Source organism: Xenia sp. Carnegie-2017, unplaced genomic scaffold (genome assembly GCF_021976095.1).
Source record: "Xenia sp. Carnegie-2017 unplaced genomic scaffold, XeniaSp_v1 HiC_scaffold_25, whole genome shotgun sequence".
Lineage (NCBI taxonomy): Eukaryota > Metazoa > Cnidaria > Anthozoa > Malacalcyonacea > Xeniidae > Xenia > Xenia sp. Carnegie-2017.
This window is the reverse complement of record NW_025813488.1, coordinates 512751-533939: the sequence shown is the minus strand read 5'-3', so window position 1 is coordinate 533939 and position 21189 is coordinate 512751. Positions and strand designations below refer to the sequence as shown.

The window sequence follows — 21189 nt, the reverse complement described above, 5'->3', positions numbered from 1 at the left end:
TCCCTTCGAATTTGTTGCAGGATGAACCTGCACAAGACTACACAGGTAATAGGTAGTGCAGTTTCTTTTGTTTATGGAAATATTTGGTAGCATCCAGCACCATTCATCGTTAACTTCAAGTTCTGCTCAGTTATAAATTTTAATTTGTCATAAAGGTTGACTAGCCTCATTTTTCATAAATTAAGCACAATATTGGGTTCATTATCATATGTATTACTAAGACAGAGGTCGAGAGAAATATCGTTTTCCACTTTCTAAGCCAATCAAAAGTCTGACTCAATCCAAACATAATTTTTGCATTCTACTTTTATGACTTAGTCATTAAAGTTTTTTTAATGTAACCTGGCTTAATAAGTTTATTCTAACACCAAGTTCTTTATTCTTTACTGTAATCAAAAGCCATGCCATTTAAAAATAACTCATATCATGTTCGAGCAGTGTTGCTCAAGCATCAAATTCAATGTAAGACCCTGAATCTGCTGTTGCCCCGAAGAGAAAACATTTGCCTTTAAATTTAAAAATATAGAATTGAGTTACTTTTGAAATTGAGAGACGTATTACGTTTTTGCATCTGCCAAAACGTCAGAAAAATCCAAACGCCAATAGCAGGAAATGAAAGAAAATTTAGCAAGCTAAAACATTTAAAACTGCTTTTCAAAAGTCCATGTCACATCATTGATTGTAAAACTCAATTTTTTAAACAGTTAAAGAGACATTTACCGAATATGTGTGTAAGGTAATTTTTTATGACAGTTTATATATATTGTCATTATTGAAAAATGGATACTTAGGTTTTTTTGTAGATCGCCTTGTTCAATATCTTTTATATGAGTTCTCCTTAATCGGGTAATGACTACATACTTATTCATGATAAATTTTCAGTTAACTTATTTGTAGGGCTAAGCAAACACCTGCTCGTTCTTTTGGGACATTTTAACTTTTATTTATCTATTTAATAAAGAAAAATATAAATATTAGAGCCCAACAAATAATTTTGAACATAGTCATAAACAATTTGGTTTTTGGTCAAATTTATTAAAATAGTGACGTCTCGTCTTGACCAGAAGAGGGATGGGGCTGCCTCGGGTGTTAAGTGAATGTTTTAGTTTCGAGAAGAGGAGGCTTTCGTAGATCATGAGGTCAAATGAGTTAGCGCAGGATGAGAAGAATTTGAAGTCATCTGGTGAAGCAGGGTGTTTGGAGGAATTACTATGAGAAAGAACACTTGACATTAGTAGGTTAGTATAGCGTTTTCCAGTCACAGGAGAGATCCCCAAGTGTTCTGAGATTCTGGTGTGTAAGTGTGTGTGGTTTGCCTCAAATACGATGCGGAACAGCATCGACATGTGTATAAATAGTCAACACCAGATCTCAGATACTTGGGAATTTATCCTCTTGATTCGTGTGAAGGTTCGAAAGACGAATCTAACATTGAGTTGGGGGAAAGCAGCGTTGTAGAGACGATTGATTTGTATGCGGATTTGTAAAGAGTGACAGCCGGTGAATAGGAGACATAAGTACACTATTTCTGTGGCACACTAAGGACGGATATTGTTTCTGTTCCAATTTTGTGTCAAGGAAACGACGGACATTGTGGTCAAACATATTTGCTGGATAGCAATTGAGCTTGAATAGTTTTCTAGTTGTTTCATTTGGGCATGAAAAGTCTCATAACTGGAGTAGAGGTTGAAAAAGCGGTGTAATAGGCGAAAGATTAAGTTGCGTTTGTAAGAACGTGGGATATAGCTGTGAAAGTTTGTGAAAAGACCGGTGAATGTGGGTTTGCAATATGCAGAGGTGGTAAATGTAAATGTCTAAAAATGGCAGTTGTCCATTATTTTCTGTCTCAGAGGTGAAAGTGATGTTGGGGTGTTTTTGGTTGATGTAATGTAAAAAGAGAAGAAAGTGATCAAGTGATTTAAAAAGGGAGAAACAGTCATCGACATATCTTCTGTAGAGAATAAGTTTGAATTTATGAAGGCAGTTTTTCATGCAGTTTTTTGTTACAGGATTTTTAACTAACCCCCTTTCAGCGAAGATAAACTGAGTTTAAAATGCAAAATCATGTATTATGCACAATTTTTACGATGTTTTTGTAATTAATAAGAGAGTTGGTTAAAAACGTACAAAATTTGTCTTATTTTAACCAACCATCTTTTAGTGAGGAAAAACTGACTCTAACATACAAAAACATTTATTATGTACTAGTTCTGCGATATTTTTGCGATTAAAAAGAAAGTTGGTTAAATATAAACAAAATTTGTCTCATTTTAAACGAACCCATTTTAGTGACGAAAAACTGAGTTTAAGATGCAAAAACATGAATAATGCACTATTTTTGCAATATTTTGTAATTAACAATAGAGTTGGTTGAATATGTACTGATGCAAAAACATTTATTACATACTATTTTTAAATGTTTTTGTAATTAATAAGAGAGTTGGTTAAATATCTACAAAATTTGTCTTATTTTAACCAACCCCCTTTTAGTGTAGAAAAACTGTGTTTAAGATGCCAAAACATGTATTATGTACTAGTTCCCTCCCCTCCTCGGGTATATTGTTAAAAAGGCACTGCAATCCTGTGCAACACTACAAAAAATTAGTGGAGACCCGTTAAAAGAAGCTTTGCAACGTGAAAATCAAGTGAAGTTTAATTAAAGAATTTGAAAGATGCTAATTCAATCGATCACGAAGCGTATAATACGTACGGTTCACAAATTGGAATACTGTATCGTCTTCTTAAAATTCATAAATGTAATATTCCTATTTTTCCATTTATCACTATTCATGTAAACTTGCGAAATTTTTTATCCCACTCATAAAACACCAAAAGCAACCTCGTCATCAAAGAGTTCTTCTCCTTTAATGAAGAAAGCCTTTATTGCAATATAAGTTGTAGCAATGTTGTCAGTTTTGACATGGTATCTTTGTTCACCAACATACCCGTAAATGAAACCTTCAGTCATTTGTAAATAATCATCCCAAATGTCTAGTGAGTGACAGTTGTAATACTTAATTAAAGTTTTCTGCAGTTTTCAATAAATTCAAAATGGCATTTCTAAAAGTGATTTAAGTAAAATTATAATGAGCACTAATTCATGCAGCTGTTAGATTCGTCGGTACATAAAATTGTTTTCATCAACAGCAACTACTGTAAATAAAACAGAAGTCAAGTTCTTGTAATGCACATGATGGGTGTATCTAATTTCTTATATTTAAAACAATTTCCTTTGCATGCATATCTATTATGCAGCTGTTTCACACTGCGATTTATTTTGATAGATTATTGTCGCTGTTGCGTCCAAGATTCCAAATTCTAGATTCTATGTTTTACAACATATCGGTGCCAGACAGTGCTAGGATGAAATTTCTGTCTTCGGTACCATGACGTGCAAGGCAATTAAGAAATTGATAGCAACTATTACATTATATTGATGGTTATCAGGCACTGACCAAAGTCTGCGGCAGAAATTGCAATTTCACGTGTTCACAATGACAAAGGCGATTTCTTTACTTGCACGTGACACTCTCGACCAATAAAACTGCAGGAAATTGAAATTAGAAAATTGCTAAATAACAATTTAATTTAGTAGATCGTGGATTTGAGTTAGTTGAACATCATTACTTGGATTGAAAGTGCCCTCCGAGTGCAGTGTTACAAGGTTTATTGCTCAATCGTATAGTGGCAAAATAAGTGGTACGTAGTTATCATAAGATTTATTATGATCGACCTTACTTTATTTTACTATTTTCAATTATTTTATTGCCACATTTGGCGCTCTGGGGACATTGGATATTTGATAGTAGTATATGTATGACACTCGCAACCGTAAATGGTGCAATTGGCATAATAATCAATGGTGTATACCGTCGAGTCGTTGAATTTCCATTTTGCTTTGTTCTGACAATGTGGTCAGTCATAGAAATTTTATACAATTTGCGAATAAGACTCTCGTATTTTTACACACCAACTTACTTTTCCGTACCAGGCACAAAACAATGCCATCTTTATTACGTCAACATTATGCATTGAGCATTGCCCTTATCTTTTCATAATTAACAATAAATCTTCGGGTAAATATTCTACTACGCAAAGTTTCATGCAGAATGGATTCGATGTAAAAAAAAGTTGCAAAGCTCTCACTACGTTCCTTGCACATGCTAATGTCTGACTAGATAAAGTCGCTATACAAAGTCAAATGTCTATTGAGGTCGCATGGAAAAGTAGCGCTCAATTCACTGCTGTGAATGAAAGGAAAAGAAGCTCGATTTCAGTATTGTGAATGTCTCTGAAGGCAGTAAATTATATGTGACTCTCAGCAAAAGTAAAATATCACCTTACTCAAATTAAAATTAAAATCGAAATGTTATAGACAAAAGAAGTATGCTCGTTAATACGAATACATGTAGCGCAATCTACTGATTGTCATAATTAAAATCCAGTTACACAAATTAGGAAAATCGACAGCGTGATTCTTTCGAAACTTTGATTAGGTCAATGTTACTTGTTCTATAATTATAAATTTTATAAAAGGCACCCCAGCTGAAGCCTGCAGATGTTAGCATTAGCTACTTTTTAAGCGAAACGAAATTGAATCGAATCCAAAACAACTTAATCATTTTACAGGCGAGGTAGCTCAAATGATTGAGTGACGGTCTAGTATCCAAAAGGTTCTAGTTCAAATCTCGTCCAAGTAACATGTTTTTCATGTGCATATAAAAACCGTGTTTAGATTAATATTGCGTTATTGTGTTTAATCTATATAAGATTTAATTTAGTAGTAAGTGTGTCGAAGCGTAGATCAAACCATGCGTCATTTACACACACTTAAGTATCAAAAAATTTGGGAATCTCGTTCTTTGCAAGAAAACTTCTTAGAAGTTTTAATCCTCAAATCGACTTTATATATTCCTGCATTCGTCCATTTACAAACCACTTGTCACTCTACTGATTTTGGCTACATCAAAATTATGTCATTCTCCTTCAACACATACAAAATATAAACTATATGTAATCTGTCAACGAGAGTAACTAATTAATTGTTTTAGAACAATCATACTAGTATTCGTAAAGCAAAGGTTTCTTATAGTTTTCCTTAATTTGTTGTCGTATGCATTTGTTGTTGTTGACATCGTTTATAAATCCGTGATGCTCATTTGCATGTCTCGTTTTCTCGATGACGTGTTTCAGCGGGGAACTTTAATTAGTTCTGTCTAGATTTACCTTCTAAAATAAAGAATGAAAATAAGACAGCGGGTAGAGTAGCCAATCAAATCAAAGCATTTGCAATAGAATACTAGTATGGAAATTGATATAGAAGATACAATAAAATCGTTCTTTGATTTTAAGTGGCCTTAGACCTAAAGTAAACAGGTTAGAATGATCAAGTATATGTGCAAGGATTGGAGAAACATATATTTTTGACGGAGCAAAAAGACAAACTGAAACATAAGACAATAAATTTTTTGAACAAGATTTATAAATTTTTACTTTATTAACCAGTCATTATACAACTAATGAAGTTTGTCATAAAGATTCTATAACTATAAGTTAGCACGATGTAAAATTGTAAGAGGGCATGTTAAAAAAATACATACTACATCAAATCTTCGTGAAACCTGGAACTATAATTCAACAACATTCGATGGATGAACATGCCGTTAAAAGTATCATCCGGAATTCCTTTGTTTTAATGTGAGATGATTAATCGCTATGCAAAATAGCAACGCGTTATAGATCTTCTAAAAATATCGAAAGTCGTAAAATATTAATTTGCTCTGCTTAATGAATAGTTGGCAAGGAAAAACAATCAACTGACAACTGCATGTGTTTGCCTCTTGTGCGAAAAAGAATTTGCCCAATCCTGCCTACTGCCTAAACGGAATTTGCAAATTTCAGTTATCGACTGTCCGATACTTTTAAAAAGAGAAAACAGCCTCTTTGGTCAACAGTATCGTTTGCCATAAAAACTGAATTATCTCAAAAACTTTCGATAATCGCGGTTAATGAAAGCAAAGAAGCGTCAGTGCTATATGCTCATTTGTATATTGAAAACAACATTTTGAATCTGGTGCTTAGCAATGGCTTGTTCATGAGCATTTAACTTCTTCAATTGTGAGGAACCAAGCATTCCAAGTAAATCATTTTCATCTTTTTCCACGTTTTTGTTTTCATTTTAATGCCTAATTGCTTTTTGCATTGTACGAGGAAACTGTATTTCTTCTTGCTCAACATCAACTTTTGTCTTTGACCAATTTTTATGTGAAGTTGTATCAGATATATCAGTAATCTTATCATCAAATAATTCATCTGGCTAAATTTGTTGACAGTCATTGTCCTCATTTAGTAAGCTGACATGCTCAATTTTATTATCAGTTAATAGACTACAATTACTTGTCGAGCTGCTGCTGGTAGTTGATACTGACATATTAGTTTTTGTTGCTCTAGCCTTTATGTATGGTACTGACCACTGTAGAAAATTATAGTCCCCCAACTTTGTTTCAGGGAAACAACAACTGAAAGAGATGTTCTAAATTTATTTACTTTTTTGAAGTCATTTCCTCGCTTGCTGAATCCTTTTTAAGTTTTCAAACAATTTCTTGGCTCGCTCACCTATAAGTAAAAAAATATATCCTATACAGTATTAACATTTTTTGGCATGAAAAAACATTAAATTTAATTAGTGTTAGTTTTGGAGTAGACGTAAATAAAAAATTTTTGATAAATTTAAAGCTTTATATTTTGTTGCAGACTGCAGTCCCTACACCTTTGAATGCCAGTGGAGCACACCTATATTTTGTTTACATTGTTTTACCTTCCAATAGATTCAAATTTTCTACCAATTTTGCCCAAGCATTTGCCACGACAAACTTGTCTTTATAATCCTTAGATGTTTTGTCATATAAGCATACGAACTTACGCACTTCCTTCGCCAACTTTTCATCAAATTTAATAGTTTCTGGATCAAGTGATTGAACACATGTTGAATCCGCCATCTTAAATTCCTAAATTTTCAATCAAAAAGACGTCATTTTGGCGATTATTGCGATTATTACCACGTACTCATATGGAATTATCGTGATTAAAGTTAATCGCGGTCGCCTTTGTTGCGTTAAACCAATAGTGGAAACCAGGCTTTATAAGTAGTTATGAGCTATTGCTCATCTTCTCATAAGACCAATAAAGGTTCAATCTTGACTGATGCTATTACCATTATTCTATCTGTATGATATTTAGCGAGTTCTTCTGAGTCATGAGACAAGAGCATAAGTAGTTTTTAGCAAGAGCTCATCCATGTATTAGGTGGTAAAGATCGTGTTTCTCTTTTGCAAATACGTTTGCCCATTTTTTCATAAACTTGTCAAAGTACATTACAAATTTGAGAGCGTCTGATATGCCATGCCACACATGTTCTCGATTGATTACATTCAGTGCACGATCAGCAAAAAGAACCATCGATCTTCCTCAGCCAACATTTCTGAACAATTTTCGTGATCTTTCCAAAGGTCAGGTTGACTTCCATCGTTTTCATGTCTTCATAAATCTTTTTACGGAGAAATTCCACCACAGTTAAATTGATAAGATCACAGTATTCAATTTCTTCTAAAACTTTTTAAGGTGTCCGCATACATTTGATCAAACAGGTGTCCCATATTTCTTTTTTATTTTCAATCGCCAGTCAATAAACCAAAGCCGAACAGCAACAGTCAACGTAAACAGCATTTTCGAAAATGAGTGCTTTTTGGGTGTTTTATTGAATGAAGTACCATTTAAATTTTCACATATCATCCAGGACTTCCGCTTTTACTCTGTAGCTAATACGTACAGTATAGGGACCCTTTGATCGTTAAAGTAGCTAATAAAAATTGATGCTAAGATTTACAATGTTCTCGTATTTTTCAAAATATAAACGCTTACGTATATTTATCATTGCGAGGAAAAAGAGAAATAAAATTTAATTTGAGGTTTAAATGTTTGAGCTGTATACAGGTGCACTTTTTCATGGTCTTGCATGTAGTCAATTATCAATGTTCTCCAATTTAAACTAAGAAAATAATCCTATAAATTGTCCGGATGCCATATTACATCTTTGCATTTCTTCCATTTTAATGCCTGTTTATTGGGAAAAACAACAAGCAGCGTTTGGTCTTCTCCATTCCACTTTCCATTGAAACCTACTTTAAAGGTAGAAAACGAGCAACATGTTGCCAGCACCTGATCCATGTTCGCACAAAGACAGGCCTTTATCAAAACTTTATCTGTTATCCATTTCATAAAGTCTGATATATGTTTAAGAAAACTGCTTAAGCTGCCAGACCTTTCAAGTTGACATACTTCTTTTTAAATTATTTTTGAGAAGGAATCTTTTTATTTGACGACTGCCATGTTTATCGCCATTTACATCTGTTTTATTTCAACCCGTTACATTTAACTTTCCCCTTTTTCTGGTTGACACTCGCTCGCCCGGTTTACTTTCACGGACTGAAAACTAATTGGTAAAATACGGGTAAGAGCTCTGTTTACTTCCGGGACCATACCTGTACCCTTTCTATTAATATTACCAAATATTTAAGAAATGAAAGATGTTTATTGTGTTTGCATAGGCTTATGTAAATCGAGGAGACCTATGAGAGAGCTTGAAAGCATATCAGTACAAGCTCGAAACCGAAGGTCGACGGTTGCATCTGCTCGAGAGTTCTCACAAACGTTTCCGAGTTTTGCATAAGCCATTGCAAACACGAAAACCATCTTTTATTTCTTTTAGAAAATAGCAATAACGAAAAAATGACAAAAATTTTTATTTCTCACCTAAAATGTATTCATTTGCAAATTGTTTTTGACTGATTGATTGTTTTGAATGATTTTATTGGTTGAGCTCAGATGTGTTCTGCACAAGCTAATTCAAGCACGGCCATAGACCAATTACTGCACGCGTTTTATTGTATTTATTTTATAAATATATATGATTAATAGATTGGTTGAGCATTGAAAAAGTATTTTTACGATGACATAAGATAAAACAAAATAAATTCAAACATTCCTTTTTTGTTATTCATTTCGTAACTGTTTGTATAAATATTAACAAGCTTTATCGAATGCGATGCGTAGGACGACAATTACGAAGTACGTTATTTTGGTGGGACTTCTTAGTGTCGGAAGAGTGTGAGAAAAAAAATCAAAGCTCGCTTATTTTTATAGGTCAAACTTCAAGATGCTGTTGGAAATATTGTTGTCTGTAGTGGTAGTTTACCTGGTATCTTACGTCATTCAAACTTGGCTCGAATGTAGAAAATTACCACCGGGTCCCATACCCCTCCCTTTCATTGGAAATTTACATCAAGTGGGGAAAAAGCCTCCATTTTCCTTAGAGGCACTTAGCAAGAAGTATCCTCATGTAATGAGGCTAAAATTCCCCTTTGGTTACTGTATTTTTCTTAACAGTGTAGAAGCTGTGCGAGAGGCCATGCTGACCAATAAAACTGACTTTGCTGGTAAACCAACTGAACAATTTTACCCAACAACTGTCATAATGGAAGAACGAGATATGGGAACTATAGATTACGGGCCAGCTTTTGTATTTCGCTCAAAGGTTTTTAAAAATGCCCTTCATTTATTTGGAACTCAAACCAAAGTACTCGAAAAGCGTTTTAACGACATCGTTATGTCTATGTTCGAAAGGCTAGACAACCTTCTTGGGGAAAACATCAATTTCAATAAAGTCTTTGAAAGTACAATCTTTGCACTTATGTGGGAGTGGCTTTCTTCTGAACGGTTACCGCATGATCATCATAAAATTCAAGAAGTCATAGATTTCATAGAAAAATCTAACTATTTGGGTCGCCAAGGAAGCTATTATCAGCTTTTTCCCATATTGCGTTATCTGCCGAGCAATTTCAAGAAATGTCTCCAAGAAGTGCTTGACGCCAGGTATAAGCTGTTTGGGGAAGTCTATGAAAATCACAAAGCTACGTACAAAGATGGAGTAGTTCGCGACATGACAGATGCAATGATTTTGTCTTACTTCAATGAAGAGAGTAAGGGTAAAAATATCCATGGGACACTTGATGACGTAATGTTCTTAATAATTGACGTAATGGCTGCAGGCGCTGAGACTAGTATCTCTACTTTAAATTGGTGTGTCTTACACTTGGTGCTCAACGAAGATAAACAAAACAAAATACACGATGAGTTGGATAGATGTATGGAAAACGAGACGATGCCAAAAATTGCTGATCTGAAAAAATTCCATTATTTGAATGCTTTTGTTTCTGAGGTCTTTCGCTTGACCTCAGTTCTTCCGTTTTTCCCGCCACATCGTACCTTGCGCGATACGACTGTTATGGGCTACAACATACCTAAACACATGATGGTCCTCGTTAACAACCATTGCATCAACAGCAATCCACTTAATTGGAAAGATCCAAGCACTTTTGATCCTGGACGTTTTCTTGATGACAATGGCGATTTTGTAGGATGGACTAAGCACGAGGTCTTTATACCCTTTGGTCTGGGACACCGAGCCTGTCCAGGAAAAGATCTTGGTAAGCTTCAGCTATTAACGATTCTTGCCTCTTTTCTGAAATGCTACCATATTAAGTTTTCTGAAAATCAAGAGGTGCCTCCACTGCAAGATCCTGTTATGGGCGCAACCACACGTCCAAAAGACTACTTGGTAACTTTTGCAAAACGGAAATGACATGTAGAGTTATTATTTTTTTTAATTTGTTACGATTCTCTACAGTCTATATAAGAAATCTTGTAAAAATATGGATTGTTTATTATTCCAGAAGTATTTTGTAACTCAACAATTAATAACACTTTGTTTCAAATTGTGTGCATTGACTACCCATTTAGGTTCCAATAAAATTAAAATTTTCGGGCAACAAACATCATTTTCCTTTGCTGAAAAGTAGCGAGTTAAGCAAAGATCCTAACTCTTAGGAATGTCCTTGCCTGCAAGTTTAGAAGGCATGTGTAAGCTTATAAAATCAGCATCTGATTGGTCAAAATCATGTTTTACGACATTTTGCATGCCACATCAAGCCTTTATTTTTTAAAAAATTCAGTGCGGTGTGTGGAAATCCTATAGAGCAGCAGAGCAAAACCTCCTTATAACTATGTATGTCGAGTCTGTCGATACCTGAAGATAAATTTGGAAAAAAAATTTTATGAAGATGACTTTGTTTTGTTCCAACATTATGTTAGCAAGGGTTTATCAAGCAAAGTTGAAGATACTTAGGTTTCTATTTACCACGAACTAATGGCGTTAATGCGATCTGACGGAAATTGTTCACATCAGAATTTTTATGGTATAGTGTGTGCGTTGACTTGTTATCGCAATGCTAACGATGAAAATTGCATTGCCATTGCATACTTGCAGTGAAAGAAATCACTCTTGATTAGTTGCAATTAGGCTTGCAAATTTCAAATACTTACAGATGATCGCCATGATGATGTAAAATAGCACCATTGATTTATTAAATACAAACCGTCTTTTTTTGAAGTAGAAAACTTTCTTTACATATTTGGCAGGCAGTACACCCAAAAGGAATAAAAATTTTTTCGTTGCTTTAATTCAGTTGTATTTTCCAAAACAGACCATTTTGTGTGCCTGTGATCTGTGGTCACCAAAATATGGAAACTTTGTTATTATCATCATTATCTAAACTTTGTATAAAATTTATAAACGGATTTAATGCTCTTTTACATAATTTATGACTCCCAAACCTGTGGCGGCACTGCAGCATCAAGAATTCAAGGGCATAAAAATAAGATTTTTTCTACGACTTTTAAATCATTTTTTTCATTCAATGCAATTAAAAATTGTTTGAAAAGTTATTTTTCTGCCACTTTGGTCTTTTTTAAAGTTGTCTCCCATCACTACTCTAAAATCAATGACATCAACTGAGCTGGTTTTGGATGCTGATTATTTACTGTAGACATCCATGTCTCAACTGTTTTCCACTTAACAGTTTGTTTAGATATTTGTCATGTACCATAGCTGTGAATATCGTTTGAGACTGTATTTATTCAGCTGGTAATTTCCCTTCGAATTTGTTGCAGGATGAACCTGCACAAGACTACACAGGTAATAGGTAGTGCAGTTTCTTTTGTTTATGGAAATATTTGGTAGCATCCAGCACCATTCATCGTTAACTTCAAGTTCTGCTCAGTTATAAATTTTAATTTGTCATAAAGGTTGACTAGCCTCATTTTTCATAAATTAAGCACAATATTGGGTTCATTATCATATGTATTACTAAGACAGAGGTCGAGAGAAATATCGTTTTCCACTTTCTAAGCCAATTAAAAGTCTGACTCAATCCAAACATAATTTTTACATTTTACTTTTATGACTTAGTCATTAAAGTTTTTTTAATGTAACCTGGCTTAATAAGTTTATTCTAACACCAAGTTCTTTATTCTTTACTGTAATCAAAAGCCATGCCATTTAAAAATAACTCATATCATGTTCGAGCAGTGTTGCTCAAGCATCAAATTCAATGTAAGACCCTGAATCTGCTGTTGCCCCGAAGAGAAAACATTTGCCTTTAAATTTAAAAATATAGAATTGAGTTACTTTTGAAATTGAGAGACGTATTACGTTTTTGCATCTGCCAAAACGTCAGAAAAATCCAAACGCCAATAGCAGGAAATGAAAGAAAATTTAGCAAGCTAAAACATTTAAAATTGCTTTTCAAAAGTCCATGTCACATCATTGATTGTAAAACTCAATTTTTTAAACAGTTAAAGAGACATTTACCGAATATGTTTGTAAGGTAAGTTTTTATGACAGTTTATATATATTGTCATTATTGAAAAATGGATACTTAGGTTTTTTTGTAGATCGCCTTGTTCAATATCTTTTATATGAGTTCTCCTTAATCGGGTAATGACTACATACTTATTCATGATAAATTTTCAGTTAACTTATTTGTAGGGCTAAGCAAACACCTGCTCGTTCTTTTGGGACATTTTAACTTTTATTTATCTATTTAATAAAGAAAAATATAAATATTAGAGCCCAACAAATAATTTTGAACATAGTCATAAACAATTTGGTTTTGTCAAATTTATTAAAATAGTGACGTCTCGTCTTGACTAGAAGAGGGATGGGGCTGCTTTGGGTGTTAAGTGAATGTTTTAGTTTCGAGAAGAGGAGGCTTTCGTAGATCATGAGGTCAAATGAGTTGGCGCAGGATGAGAAGAATTTGAAGTCATCTGGTGAAGCAGGGTGTTTGGAGGAATTACTATGAGAAAGAACACTTGACATTAGTAGGTTAGTATAGCGTTTTCCAGTCACAGGAGAGATCCCCAAGTGTTCTGAGATTCTGGTGTGTAAGTGTGTGTGGTTTGACTCAAATACGACGCGGAACAGCATCGACATGTGTATAAATAGTCAACACCAGATCTCAGATACTTGGGAATTTATCCTCTTGATTCGTGTGAAGGTTCGAAAGACGAATCTAACATTGAGATGGGGGAAAGCAGCGTTGTAGAGACGATTGATTTGTATGCGGATTTGTAAAGAGTGACAGCCGGTGAATGGGAGACAGAAATACACTATTTTCTTTGGGACACTAAGGACAGGTGGTTTCTGTTCGAATTTTGTGTCAAGGAAACTACGGACAATGTGGTCGAACATATTTGCTGGATAGCAATTAAGTTTGAATAGCTTTCTAGTTGTTTCAATTTGAGCATGAAAAGTGTCATAACTGGAGCAGAGGTTGAAAAACGTTGTAATAGGCGTAAACGAAAAATTAAGTTGCGTTTGTAAAAAAGTGGGATATAGCTGTGAAAGTTGGTGAAAAGACCGTTGAATGTGGGTTTACAATATGCAGTAGTGGTGAATTTGTCGTTTGAGCGGTAAATGTCAATGTCTAAAAATAGCGGTTGTCCATTATTTTCTGTCTCAGAGGTGAAAGTGATATTGGGGTGTTGATGGTTGATGTAATCTAAAAAGAGAGGAATGTGATCAAGTGATTTAAAAAGGAAGAAGCAGTTATCGAAATATGTTCTGTAGAGAATAAGTTTGACTTTGTGGGGGCTGTTTTTATCTAGTTTTGTTCATGGAAATACATGAATATGTTGACAAAAAGAGGGGGAAGCACTGTTAAAAATTAATGTTAAAACTACCAATTTTTCTCCCAGCTACCAATTTAAATAAGTTAGTTTACCATATATTTTATTGATAAAACGGAATTGGTCGTTTTGACTAATTCTTCTTACGTTAGAACAACGTCATGTTTATTGGTAAACAGTTTTTAACCAATTGTTGAATGTTCGCTTTTGTCATTGCAATGTGTAATGACCAATATATAATTGGTGAAGTTATAATTGAAAATGGCGGATTCGAAAAGTTATAGCCCTACTCAGTGTTTTGAGCGTCTATTCATTTCATTGTTTGTTGCAAAACTGGCATGAAAACTGACATAAAAAAGCATTTAATTAATGCATACACTGGTTTGTAGACAAAAATTGCTAACGTTTTTACGTAAACAGTGCAAATAAAAAAAACAAACGTACATCATTCTCACGCAAAACATAAATCCAAAAACCTTTGTCAAAAATTTATTTCAAACACCTATTAAAAGATTTCGTTGAAACACTAGATTTCTTAGTTAAGCTTGCACGCTTGCTGTTTACGACAAGGATGGAATGCCCCGTTTAGACACACCTACAAATGTCACAGTAACATGACAACTGACAGCCAAGCCCAGAAGTATGGCGCGGTATATTGGACAAATCGATGTTTACTCTTTGAGACGATCAAACACTCATTTGATGTGATACTATGCACATTTAATACAATGTTAAAGCACTTTTGTTTGATCATGGTACACCTTTCATTTGATCGAAGGCATGGGATAAGCAAAAGAGCATGTGTCAGCAGTTAATACCTCATGGCTTATCAAAACTTCATTTTGTATTGTACAAGCAATTTTATATTGTATATAATACGAATATAATGGCTTTGCGCGCGAAGGGATTCAATTTACCACGGGCGGAGAGGGAGGCTGAGCCTGCAGACATTCACTAGTTAGAATAGTAGATTTAAAACACATACAGCAAAAGAACAATAATTAAATATTAATACATCTCTTTGATTATGCGGCATAAGACACGAAACGCAGGTTCAACCAACTCATGAAATATTTTAAAAAAGCTTTGCCAAAATTACACTGGCAAACGTACGCAGCAAAATATTTTGTTATTAATTATACGGTTTTTACATCTCGTATTAAGACATCATTCAAAATTTGTAAAACGTTCATAATCCATAATCTTAACATGTATTTGAGACAATTGACAAAGGCAACAAGCTGTTAATATAGTGAACACCAACAACGGCAGAGTCCGCGGAACCGGGGAGCATTGGGGGCAAGTGCCCCCCCACTTTTTACAACAGGGAAAAATTTGCCCTTTTTCATGGTGTAGAAATGCCCTTGTTTTAGGTAAAATTGGACTGAAGAAGTTTTTCTTAGATACAAGTAGCCCCGAGAGTAGAACAAAGTCTGTTGGCATCATGCGAAATCAGCTATAGCTTTGTTTTTGATCTTGATCTTGACCTAGTTTTTGATCTCTGGAGAACTTTTTTTTTCATGCCAGCGGCTTGTCAAGACACATCTCAGGAGCACAATGACGGCAGCACGCTACAATAATCTTATTGTTATGCATGTAAACAAGGCAAGAACTGACGAACTGGACTTACGTTTAATAGCTAAGGACTTTGTTCTGAAAAACGAAAGTAGGGTTAGATTTTTTGGGAAATTTTAATGAGATCGCTTTACTTAATAAAGTTGTTCATGTAGTCATCTTAGTTCAATTTGTTAGCACGCACGCCGAGCAGTAGAGAATACGCATAGCATTCTAAGAATGTCTACCAATATTTTGCAGACTTTGAAATGTGTGAATGGTGATAATAACAATGTAATAGTTTTTAAAAGAACTGTTATAACCAGAACACTAACCCAACAATTCAAAGGAACCGTTATTTACAGCTAGAAAGAGACACTATGCATTTCGGCAGACTACTCATCAGGTGTCAACGTCTGCTAAATGAGAACCTCCAAACCATGCTATATTTATAACGTTACAAAAGGTCAATGTCATCCCTATTTTTAGAGATGACACTTAAAACAGAGACAGATTAAACACGTAATCCTTTTGTCGGCAAAGGACAGGATTAGTCAATTTAATTCATACCGACTCCATGACGCGTAGCTGGAATAACGAGCGACATTTTTTAATAATTTTAAAGTTTTCATCAGAATAAGCATTGGCACAGCGAGTGTTGCTTAAAAGATGTTTTCCAATCGCTGAATCACATAGAATCGTATTTTCACTTTTACACCCACGTTTTGGTAGTTGTCGTAAAGGAACAGTTTTATTCCTGACACAAGCTGGTACATGCTGTTTTATTTTTCACTCAACCTTTGAGAAGTCCTACCTACATAGCGAGCATCACATTCACACTTACACTCGTTGATTACATTGCTTGATATTTGAGCAGGGAGAGATTCTTTGGGAGTGGGTGGAAGAATAGTTCTTTTTGAGAATATAAAGACCACATTGCATGCAAAAAACAAACTCTCAGTGTTCTTTTTAGTTTCCTTCTCGATGTCATTAGAGGCCTTACTCATCCAGGGAAGTTTAAGGAAAACATGGCACTTGGCCGGTCCGAAAAGTTTATTCCGTTCATTGTTTGTGGATAAGAAAAGTTTGTCTAGCAACTTTTCCGAATATCCATTTAACACAAAAATATTCTTCAGTGAGATGAGATCACTATCAATAAACTCTTTTGAGGACAATCTATGCGTTTGTTTATCAAACACTTCAAAAAAGAAATCTTTTCTCTATGTGAAGAGAAAGAGTCAAAGCGTGTGTACAAACCAGTGAAGGTTGCTTTGCAATGAATGCTTGTTAAGAACTGACCATTGCGTTTGTGTACAAGAACATCTAAAAAAGCTAATTGATTGTTTGACTCTAGTTCAGAGGTGTAATTTAGTGCAGAGTAAGAGAGCAAAGTTTATTAAGAAAAAGTGCACGATTTCTATCGTTATGAAACAAAGAAAAAGTGTCATCCACATAACGCTTATACCACAGCACATCCGGACAATCTGAAGATGCAAGCATTTTGCATTCATGATAGCCAACAAAAATATTTGCAAGAACCGGTCCAAGTGGAGAACCCATAGCCATCCCGTCAATTTGTTTATACATGGTGTCATCAAAACTAAACTCAACACCCTTTGTGGGAGCCATCATTAGTTCTCCAAAGGCATTCTCAGACATGTCCGGCAAAGTCATGTCCGAGTGAAAAAGATTTTGAGCACAAATTTCAATGGTTTCTTCTAAGAGCACATTAGTGAAGAGACTAGTTACATCGAAAGAACACATCGTTAGATTAGAATGCATACGTGGTCTCTCTGCCCCGTTGGCGGACTAAATTATAAAAAGTTTCATTAATTTGGTTTGATTTTTTCAAGTTTAGAAGAAGTGTTTGCAATCTCCTTTCTAATGTACTAGTTTTATCGCACTCTGGCAATTTTCCAAGCGCCAGAACTTGTTGTTGTCTTTCAAAATATTTAGCATTTTGCTGTTGTAATCTTCTCTGTCTAGAATTTCTACACCAGAGCCTTTATCTGGTTTACATACAACAATGTTCTTATTCTTTTTCAAATTAGACAGTGCGATCATGTGCTCTTTTGTAAGAGAAAATTCTTTAGAATCAACCTTGCATTCAGAATAAGCGTGTGCAAGACTTGATAGTTTACTCTTAAAGCCGGCACTGCTTCGCTATCATTTGGCTGAAACTTTCCCAACTGCGACCAAAACATTTCAAACTCAGAAAATATATCCTCTTTATTTAATTTACTGGGGGGAATTCCAAACTTAAGACCTCTAGATAGTACATCTAATTTGACTGCAGAGAGTTGATACGACGAAAGATTTGTTACAGGTGATGCAGCACACTGTAAATTTTGGGGGGTAAAAATTACCCTTAACGTTAGGGGTGAAATGAGTGCCACAGAATGCCCCGGTTTTGAAGGGTAATATTTTATGGGGGTAATATTTATTTAGGGGTAAAATTTACGGTGGCAATATTTAGTTAGGGGTAACTTCTATTAAGGGGTGAAATTTATCAAGGGGTAAAATTTATGGGGGTAAATTTTAAAGGGGTGATTTTGATGGACATGCAATTCCCCCATAATTTGGGGGTAAAAAGAAATTACACAGAATGCTGCATTTTTTAGGGCACATGAGCAAATACAGGAGGTAATGCTTCAATGGGGTTAAAACGAACTCTGAATCTATAGTAAGAATAAATGAAAATAGATCAAAAAAACAATCTCTTTATTTCAACAGAAAAGGAATGAGCGTTGCTATCTCGAGAATGGAGTGAAGGGTGGCAAATATTAAAAATGCGCGTTATTATCAATAAAAAAGATTAGATTCAAGGAAAAGTAACGAGGTTCAACATGCAAACATAATTACTCAACCAATGACAGAGTATTGGCAAACATAAATACTCTACCATTGGCAGAACATTGATATTTGGGGGGGGGATTCATATATTCAAATGTTATAATTCCTAAAACTAATTAATTTCAATGTAAAGTAGAACGGGCACAAATTAATAATAGCGTCCCCCAATTTTCAATACTCCGCCGCCCTTGAGTACTCCCCTCAATAATTGAGCTAGCTACGCCAACATAAAACATGCGTACACCGTAACAGAAAAAATTGTCTAAATGTCCAGTGTAATGGTTTAAATGTCCACTTAATGCTTACTTTAAACTGGCAAGAGCTTTAATAAATTTTTGCAAGCTAATTCTATTGATAGCAGTGTGCTGCAACCCAACAAAAACGGAATCAATAAAAAGAAATACATCCTTATCATCTTGTGGATAAGCTATAGAAAATACATAGTATGTTGCATAGAGCGTAAAAAGGACTGTGTCTAAAGAAAATGAAGTTACGTCAACGAGTTGTCGTCCTTCGACGCACAATAGTAGCCTGTCAGGCTTCAGTATGTTTTCACCAATAACCAAAACCCGTGGATAGGTGGTGCGGGTTATTTTGTTAGGCAAATCATCATCTTCCTAAAACATACACAAAAAGAAAATGCTTCAGTGTTTGAAAGTTGCCTCGATGAATGCACTGTATGGAAAACGTTTCTAGTAAATTAAAGAACATCGACACAAGCGTTGCATGCAGTTCACTAAGAAGTCTTTATCATTGCTTACCGACAGCATTTCCATCAGGCTGTTTTCAGACGTTTTCTTGGTTAGCAAATGGACTAACAGCATCACTGAACTTGTCGTTTCAAAGTCTGTTTAAAAGTTAACACAACTTAGCATTTATAAAATATTATATTTTCCTTAAATATTGTGATAATAGATTTACCACGCGGAAAGCATATAGGGATGACAGTGTCATCGCTACACCTTGTAATTTATAACACTCTGTAACTAAAAGCGAGAGACTTGCCAGGTGGGAAACGGATACGTATTAAAGAAACAATTGCCCAACATAAAATTCGAAAAAAAAAATAAAAAAAAGGCTTTATTACTAGGCTATTTTTACCTACCGGAGGAGTCCTCTATTCCTTCTGATACTGCTTTTTCTAGGCACCTTAAAGTATTCTTGATGAATGGACTTTTTCGATATAATTCTTTACAGTACTTTAAGATTGCTTTTCGATAAGTAGAGAATGAAGACTTCATGTCTTTAACGGCACAATCATCTCTCATCACTCTGCAGTATTCATGGCGAATCTAAAATTGCAAAATAATATTTGTGAAATATCTGATTTATTGTAAAATATGGTGAAAGCAAGACTTTGTCACAATGTAACGTATTTAACCCCTAACCCCTTTAAGTGTGGATAAAGGAGGATATTGTTGTACGATATCTTCAACAGGAACAACTGTAGTCAATATGTTTCTTCGTCTGATATCGTAAGTTGAATTCATTAATTCTTTAATAATTCCATAATCTTGAATGGATGATGATTTGCGGCATTCACTTTGCAAGTGCAAAATATGCTCCTTGTGAATGGTCTCCGTTGTGTTGTTACATGATGGTACTTCGCTCCAGATATTTGTTTGTCTTGGCCTTCCTTTACGAGGAGGAGTCACGCTGCCCTGGACATCAAAGTCAACAGTCGATGACTTTCGTTTCTTTTTGTTCTCGTATTTTCGAACATGTTTAAATCGATTTTTGATTGATTCAGACCAAGACCCCTAAAAATTTTCAAATCACCACTTATTGTATATATTTATGACTTTTGAAGAAAAGCGCACACTTGTTCATTTTCCTTAAATAGAAGAATGTTGACTTACGCTTAGACATTCTTTGACTTTGATCATTGTGATAAATGTGAGGGAACATGCCGTGATCTAACTAGATTAAAAGTTTTAGTAAGGCTTTGTAGCTATAAACAGAGCAGCATTTAATTCTTTCATGGGAAACACAATAATAGGAACAAGTTCAAATTCAGGCAGAAATGCTTGCCTGTCGTCGTTTGTGGTAAAAGAAGTTTGTGCTAACTATACTGTCACGCAAGATCACTTTGCAAAATTTAAATATACCTCTACGTTTAATTACTCTGAGTTATGACATACCAATCCACTTCCTATAGCATCCTTGAGATGAGGGTATTTAGTGACAATTGCAAAAGAAACTTTATTTCTTTCCTCCTTGTTTATGTAAGCGATGCCATGAGATGATATGTCTGTACATATATCCCTTATAAATTCGCTCCTTAGTGTCCCAGTCAAGCAATTATTCGCCAAAGCGGATGTTACAGCAGGTGAAAACTGGTAAAGTAAACAGGTCCATATGAATATATGTGTAAAATAAAAAGAACTTGCTCTTAAATAAGAACATTTTAACGATAGTTTTCCGTGGTTACTAAATTTATCAAAATAAGAGTAAAGAGAGAAATTAGACTGTACCGTTTCGAGCAGTTTATAGTCTTTGAAATACAGCCGGTTTCGTTTTTCTTGATATGCAAAGGGTAATGGCAGTGTGCTATTTTTTGTATTGTCGTTTTCCATCGGGGCATCATCCACATCAGTCCGAACTTCCAACTGAAGACTGGAACTAGCGCACTTATATAAAACATCCTAAGTTTAGTTTTTAACCTAACAAACACACCAGTTTGATTCAAGACTGTCT

At 34.7% G+C, this 21189-nt stretch overlaps 4 protein-coding genes across 5 annotated transcripts; 1 reads left to right on the top strand and 3 right to left on the bottom strand.

Moving 5' to 3' along the window:
- Positions 1 to 3440: 3440 nt before the first annotated feature.
- LOC124452841 (cytochrome P450 1A1-like) lies at positions 3441 to 10832 on the top strand. 2 transcript variants are annotated; one of them, XM_047003471.1, is made up of 3 exons: positions 3587 to 3699; positions 8111 to 8188; positions 9202 to 10832. In XM_047003471.1, exon 3 carries the CDS (start codon positions 9215 to 9217, stop codon positions 10697 to 10699), a length of 1485 nt encoding a protein of 494 aa, XP_046859427.1. In that variant the 5' UTR covers positions 3587 to 3699; positions 8111 to 8188; positions 9202 to 9214; the 3' UTR covers positions 10700 to 10832. The 2 variants fall into 2 exon arrangements, with proteins under 2 accessions (XP_046859426.1, XP_046859427.1); XM_047003470.1 differs by lacking the exon at positions 8111 to 8188 and having other exon boundaries at positions 3441 to 3699.
- Positions 10833 to 17007: 6175 nt separating this feature from the next.
- Positions 17008 to 17703, bottom strand: LOC124453391. The gene is made up of 2 exons (XM_047004210.1): positions 17530 to 17703; positions 17008 to 17448 (listed from the first exon to the last, which is right to left on the bottom strand). Exons 1-2 carry the CDS (start codon positions 17701 to 17703, stop codon positions 17008 to 17010), a joined length of 615 nt encoding a protein of 204 aa, XP_046860166.1.
- A 1049-nt stretch (positions 17704 to 18752) lies between these two features.
- Positions 18753 to 19982, bottom strand: LOC124453390. Its single transcript, XM_047004209.1, has 4 exons — positions 19881 to 19982; positions 19598 to 19784; positions 19254 to 19339; positions 18753 to 19109 (listed from the first exon to the last, which is right to left on the bottom strand). Exons 1-4 carry the CDS (start codon positions 19980 to 19982, stop codon positions 18795 to 18797), a joined length of 690 nt encoding a protein of 229 aa, XP_046860165.1. The 3' UTR covers positions 18753 to 18794.
- LOC124453192 lies at positions 19966 to 21128 on the bottom strand. The gene is made up of 4 exons (XM_047003949.1): positions 20967 to 21128; positions 20634 to 20828; positions 20352 to 20412; positions 19966 to 20252 (listed from the first exon to the last, which is right to left on the bottom strand). The coding sequence occupies exons 1-4, from the start codon at positions 21066 to 21068 to the stop codon at positions 20239 to 20241; spliced, it is 372 nt and encodes a 123-aa protein (XP_046859905.1). The 5' UTR covers positions 21069 to 21128; the 3' UTR covers positions 19966 to 20238.
- Between the last annotated feature and the right edge of the window lie 61 nt (positions 21129 to 21189).

Bases quoted from the DNA above. Each gene is read 5' to 3' on its own strand.
- LOC124452841 (XM_047003470.1), top strand. From the start codon at position 9,215: ATGCTGTTGGAAATATTGTTGTCTGTAGTGGTAGTTTACCTGGTATCT.
- LOC124453391 (XM_047004210.1), bottom strand. From the start codon at position 17,703: ATGATCGCACTGTCTAATTTGAAAAAGAATAAGAACATTGTTGTATGT. The intron at 17,449-17,529 runs GTACATTAGAAA...TTTATAATTTAG, and splicing joins GCCAGAGTGCGATAAAACTA to TCCGCCAACGGGGCAGAGAG.
- LOC124453390 (XM_047004209.1), bottom strand. From the start codon at position 19,982: ATGAATTCAACTTACGATATCAGACGAAGAAACATATTGACTACAGTT. The intron at 19,340-19,597 runs GTAGGTAAAAAT...ACTTTTAAACAG, and splicing joins AGGAATAGAGGACTCCTCCG to ACTTTGAAACGACAAGTTCA. The intron at 19,110-19,253 runs GTAAGCAATGAT...TGTATGTTTTAG, and splicing joins GCCTGATGGAAATGCTGTCG to GAAGATGATGATTTGCCTAA.
- LOC124453192 (XM_047003949.1), bottom strand. From the start codon at position 21,068: ATGGAAAACGACAATACAAAAAATAGCACACTGCCATTACCCTTTGCA. The intron at 20,829-20,966 runs GTACAGTCTAAT...TTACTTTACCAG, and splicing joins ACTATAAACTGCTCGAAACG to TTTTCACCTGCTGTAACATC. The intron at 20,413-20,633 runs GTATGTCATAAC...CTTTTAATCTAG, and splicing joins ATGCTATAGGAAGTGGATTG to TTAGATCACGGCATGTTCCC.